This window comes from Amphimedon queenslandica, unplaced genomic scaffold (assembly GCF_000090795.2).
Source record: "Amphimedon queenslandica unplaced genomic scaffold, v1.1 AMPQUscaffold_10225, whole genome shotgun sequence".
NCBI classification, from domain to species: domain Eukaryota; kingdom Metazoa; phylum Porifera; class Demospongiae; order Haplosclerida; family Niphatidae; genus Amphimedon; species Amphimedon queenslandica.
This window is the reverse complement of record NW_003549504.1, coordinates 1-1481: the sequence shown is the minus strand read 5'-3', so window position 1 is coordinate 1481 and position 1481 is coordinate 1. Positions and strand designations below refer to the sequence as shown.

Below are 1481 nucleotides of genomic sequence, written 5' to 3'. Positions count from 1 at the left end.
TTTTGTGTACACGTGCATTACTGAGCATACACTGTACTCATTAATGATTGGCGGTTTTAACATTGACGATTCCACTTGCAGACTCCCAATTGCCAAAATAAAACGCCCAATTAAAGTGCTATATGGTATACTGCAATACAAAAATGTATCCCTCCCAAATAATACAGTATTCAATGCCCACTACAGCATACTGTACCTGTGAGACAGTGGTTTCCTTCCCCAGTCAGTTGGTGGGTTACACGCTCCTACAAACTGTATCCTCTCTATTGTCACCCACGTGTGATCGGAGGTTCTGTAAAATCCACCGTCCTCGACAATCTGACGTAAGAACGATATTACTCTCTGAGTACCTTTAATTAGAAAAAAGAATTTTTAATGAAACATTAAAAAAGAGAAAGATATCTCTCTAAAGTGTATTTGGATTGAATGGATTCACATAAGCTTGTTATAACTTTATATTCACTAATTTTATTGTAAAATCAATACTCCTTACCATATTTGTCAAGGTCTGGAAGGTTAATCTCGTCACAGAAGAGAAACAGCCACTTTCCGAGTTGAGAAGGAGCCATCACAACTCCATTGGGAGTCCTCTTGTACTCACAGTAATGATCAAACCTCTTTAATAATAGCTCAGGGGTAGTGGCTGATGAGACATTAAGACCAACAACCTGGAGAAAAAATTAATAGAAAGGGGAAAGATGAGAGTCCAACAGAAAAAACAAAGAAGATAACAAAGACATTTTCACATAGAAATATGCCAGCATAAAATCTCATACATCTACAATGTAGTACATGTACTGTAATTCATAAATACATGTACGTGTATACATGATCTACGTACATATACATATTGTACATGTACATGTATATTCACATCCAAACTCACTTCAAAATCAGGCAGTGCATGAAAAGCAGAGAACAGTGTCATGGTTTTACCAGAGCCAGGTGGACCACACAGTACCATCGGCTTATGCTCCCCCAACCATGTATAGAGGAGACTCTCGTGTCTCACTGTATCAAGAGTGGGTACCACAACATCAGGAGACCTTACTTTATGAGTCTCAACCTCAATCTTGGGTACTCTAAGGAGGGGCATTAAATAGAAAAGGGGCATTAATTAGAAATCAGGTCATTAAATATAAATGCTGATTTGTTAAATTACCAGTTAGACCACGGTACCCATTCTCCTTGAATGTTCACTTCAAAATCAATGATGGGGGCAGTGTCAGGTGGTAGTGGTATGGTGGTCGTCCCTCGTATAAAGTCGCCCATTTTCTCGCGATAGACCATCTTCCCATCTCCAGAGAAGCACCAGATCAAACAGAATATGAGGTAGCGTGGAACGTAGGCCTTGATCTGATATGAGAGCATGGGTAAGTCTGGGTGAGACTGGTTGTAGGAGACTATGTTTCTGATCATCTGGTGGAGCATTGAGAAGAGAGAGTTTAGTGCTCTGAGGATAGTGAAGTCTATTATGTGGT

General features: G+C 39.7%; 1 protein-coding gene across 2 annotated transcripts in view; it reads right to left on the bottom strand.

The window, feature by feature from the left end:
• LOC109590313 (cytoplasmic dynein 1 heavy chain 1-like) overlaps positions 1 to 1116 on the bottom strand; it is a 4758-nt gene extending 3642 nt beyond the window's left edge. For both annotated transcript variants that reach the window (XR_002189256.1, XM_020006232.1), the window contains exons 1-3: positions 887 to 1116; positions 494 to 668; positions 197 to 350 (exon numbers count right to left, since the gene is read on the bottom strand). Coding sequence is in view for 1 of the 2 variants with exons in the window: in XM_020006232.1 (XP_019861791.1) it covers positions 197 to 350; positions 494 to 668; positions 887 to 1114 (557 nt within the window). In the remaining variant the exon portion in view is untranslated. The remainder of the gene's footprint in view (positions 1 to 196; positions 351 to 493; positions 669 to 886) is intronic.
• Positions 1117 to 1481: the final 365 nt, after the last annotated feature.